The sequence below is a fragment of the Oxyura jamaicensis genome, unplaced genomic scaffold (assembly GCF_011077185.1).
Source record: "Oxyura jamaicensis isolate SHBP4307 breed ruddy duck unplaced genomic scaffold, BPBGC_Ojam_1.0 oxyUn_random_OJ71931, whole genome shotgun sequence".
NCBI lineage: Eukaryota > Metazoa > Chordata > Aves > Anseriformes > Anatidae > Oxyura > Oxyura jamaicensis.
In genome coordinates this window covers 1-3,371 of record NW_023310763.1, presented here as the reverse complement: position 1 = coordinate 3,371, position 3,371 = coordinate 1, and the positions used below count along the sequence as shown (strand labels likewise).

Here is a 3,371-nt window from a genome sequence, read left to right as displayed (position 1 = left end):
GAGGTTGGATCCTGTGCCAGCTTCTGGTGCCAGCCGCAGAGCAGTGACAGCCATGTCCCAGTGGGCAGCAGTGGCCATGTCACCACGAGCAGCCCTGCCCACACAGCCCGGCCATCCTCGGCTCTGCCTCGCGCAGAAAGGCTGCAGCCCTCGGTGTCCTGTCCCGTCAGGGGGTGGCCGCCTCGGCCAGTGGCTGCAAAATGGCAGCGACGCCCACGTTAAAATCAGAACATCCCTGCAGCCCCCTCCAGCTCCCAACGCCTCGCACACTGCTTGTGGTCCCACTGGGGTCCGGTTGCTGCCAAGCAGACGGTCAGCCTTGGCCAGGCAGCTGGAGGGCCTGAAGCAGCGGCTGGTCTCCAGCCCGCATCAAGCGGCTGCAGAAGTGAGAGCACCCTGGAGCACCTCCCTGAGCATCTCTGTCCCCCCCCCCGGCGTCGTGACCCCCTGGGAATCACTCCCTCTGCCTGCAAGTAGCAGTCCCTGTTGGTGTATACCTGGCCGTGCTCCCCTGCGCAGCGCGGGGCTGTGGAGGGGCCCTTCCCAGCCCCCCAGCAGCACCCAGGGGTGGGTCACTGCCCCCATGCCTGGATTTACCCCAATAAACGTCCTGGTTCAAAGCGCGTCCGTGCCGGCATCTCCTTGGGGTGGGGGGCACGAGCAGGGCCCAGCTGGGGGGGGTGTCTGGGCGGACACGCACCATATAAGGTCCTATGACGCCCCCCCTCCTTTATGACGTCGCCACCCCTCCTTCATGACGTCACCTCCCGGACGCTATAAAAGGCCGCGCTCGCAGCAGCAGCCCAGGGGCAGACAGAGGCTGCCTCTGCTGCTGCGCGGTGCTGGCAGCCGGTGTCTGCTGAGGGCTCAGAGGCTGCTGTCCCTCTCAGGCCCAGGCCGTGCGATTGCTGGTGGCTGTTGCTGGCAGCGTTTGGTGGCTGTTCACCCATTGCTTTTCTTCAACCATGACCCGGGGCGGTGTGGGCCAGGGGCCCGTGGCGCGTGGTCGCCCCTCGCCCCGTGGGGGCCCAGCGCAGCCCCCCAGCGGGCCTGTGCAGCAGGAGGAGCACGGGCAGGAGCTGGAGCAGGAGCTGGAGGCGCTGCGGGCCCAGCTGGAGGCCGAGCGTCTCCTCTCCCAGGAGCTGCACCGCCGCTTTGCTGAGGAGAGCCGAGAGCTGAAGGAGAGGGCAGAGCAGGAGCGGCAGCAGCTGGCCGAGCAGCTACGCGCCAAGTGGGAGCAGAAGCGGGCGCGGGATCTGCAGCGGCTGCGGGAGGAGGCCCAGAAGCAGCGGGCAGCGGAGATCCGCCAGCTGCTGCGAGAGAGGGAGGCAAAGCTGCAGCAGGCTCTGGAGCTGCTCCAGAAGAAGCGGGACGCCGCCGTCCGCCAGGCGCGGGACCTGCAGCGGCAGCTGGCCGAGGAGCTGGTGAGGAAGATCTGGAGCGGCAGCGAGGCCCGCAGCAAGCTGCAGGAGGTCCACAGGCAGCTCCGCTGGCGGGCGGACAGCAAGCTGGCCGCCCAGATCGTGAGCCTCCAAAACAAGCTGAAGCTGCAGAGAAGACTCTTCGAGCAGTACATCCTGGAGAACCCTCTAGGAGAGCCGCGTGCCTCCGACCCCGGACCCAGGGCCGCAGCCTGGCACCGCCTGCAGAGTCTGTGGGGCACAGGAGCCCCCGGGCCCGGCTCTTCGAAGCGCCCCGCTGCATCCGCTGCTGCTGCTGGAGGAGGGCAGCGGACAGCCCGCTGCAGCGGAGAAGACGCTCCCCTCCAGGGAGATGGCGAGAGCGGCGGGCGGGCTGTCGCAGACGTGGGGGTTCAGGTCGAAGGGCAGCAAGAGCCCTGTCCCCCTGGCAGCGGAGACAGCCTGGAGCAGAGAGCTCAGCCGCAGCATGCCCTGAAGGCCCTGGGGAGGCAATGCAGGGCCCTTCAAGAGGAGATCCGCCTCCTGAAGGAGAGCTCCCTCGCGGAAAGCTCCCTGCTGGAAGCGAGGGCGGAGGCGGGGAGGCTCAGGGAGAAGGTCAGCAGCCTGGGCCTCCTTACCAAGAAGCTGAGAGAAAAAGCCAGGCAGCTGAAGGAGCTTGCCCCAGAATCTGGGCAGACCGCTGCACAGACGGAGCAGGTCGACCAGCAGCAGAGAGGGCAGCTGGAAACCGAGGCCGGGAACAGACTTCAGCTGCAAGAGAAACTGGATCGGGAGCGTTCCAGGCTGAAGAACAGGTACGAGGAGCTGAAAGCGCGTCTGGCAGAGATGAGAAGCGAAAGTGCCAGGCGCGCACAGGACAGTTCTCAGCTCCGTGCCCAGGAGGAGTGGACAGAGGAGGTTTGCTCTGAAAACGCGGCTCTGAAGGGGAAACTCGCGCAAATGACAGAGCTGCGAAATTCTACCCTCAGCGAGGCCCAACGTCTTCAAACACGACTGAAAGACCTGGGCTGCGAGCTGAAAGCCATGAGACAACTGGCCGAAAAAACGCAGCAACAGGAGAAGGACCTCGAGGAAACAAAGCGACTGCTGCAGAAGAGAAAAGAGGAAGCTGAGCGTTCGCGCAGGGCTTGGGCAGAGCAAAGAAGGACACAAGGGGAAGAGATGGAAGCGTCTCGAGCGCGGCTGAGAGAGTTGGAGGAGCGGTATCGGCTCCAAAGCCAACAATGTGAGCTGCTCTCTCGGCAGCTGGAGCAAGAAAAAGGCAAAAAATCCAACTGGATGGGCTCACAGCTACCCCAGGGGCCATCTCCCACAGCACAGGCCTGTGCAGAGCAGTCCCCGGACCCTGTGGGTCCTGGGCCCTGTGGCTGGGAAGAGGACCCTGTGGGGGGGACCGGAGCATCAGGAGCAGAGCAAGTGTCCTTCGCCCTGCAGGCCCTGGGACAAGAACCGCTAAAGCTTCGAAGGTTTCTAGCTCGACAGAGCTACGATCCCTTCCAGGGTCCTAACGAGCACCCCGAAGAAGAGCTTCCTCTGACCGCGGGAGAATACCTCTATGTCCTCGGAGACATGGATGAGGACGGCTGGTTTGTGGGCGAGCTGACGGATGGCAGGAGAGGATTTGTCCCCTCTAATTTGGTAGAGGAAATTTCAGATGATGGCCTGGAGCCAGCCGTGCCTCCGGAGCTCCGTGGTCTCCTGCAGGACAGCGATGACGGAGTGAGCTTTTGCAGCAGATGTGGCAGGAGGAAACGGAGGAAGAAACGGAGGAATAAATAAGAGTCTTGACCACAGAATCTGGGTCCCTTCCGTGTCCCCCCTTCTCCCTCTCCTTCCCCAGCTTTTCTTGCTCAGCGTTACGTTGTCATAGGGACGATCCCTCTGCTCTTCTGGGGTCAGCTGCCCCGGCCATGCCCCCTCCCCACCTCCTGCCCACGGCCAGCCGCCTGG

At 64.3% G+C, this 3,371-nt stretch overlaps 1 protein-coding gene across 1 annotated transcript; it reads left to right on the top strand.

Moving 5' to 3' along the window:
- The first annotated feature begins 965 nt into the window (after positions 1 to 965).
- On the top strand, positions 966 to 3,200 carry LOC118159748 (RIMS-binding protein 3-like). The gene has a single exon (XM_035314314.1). The coding sequence runs from the start codon at positions 966 to 968 to the stop codon at positions 3,198 to 3,200; it is 2,235 nt and encodes a 744-aa protein (XP_035170205.1).
- Positions 3,201 to 3,371: the final 171 nt, after the last annotated feature.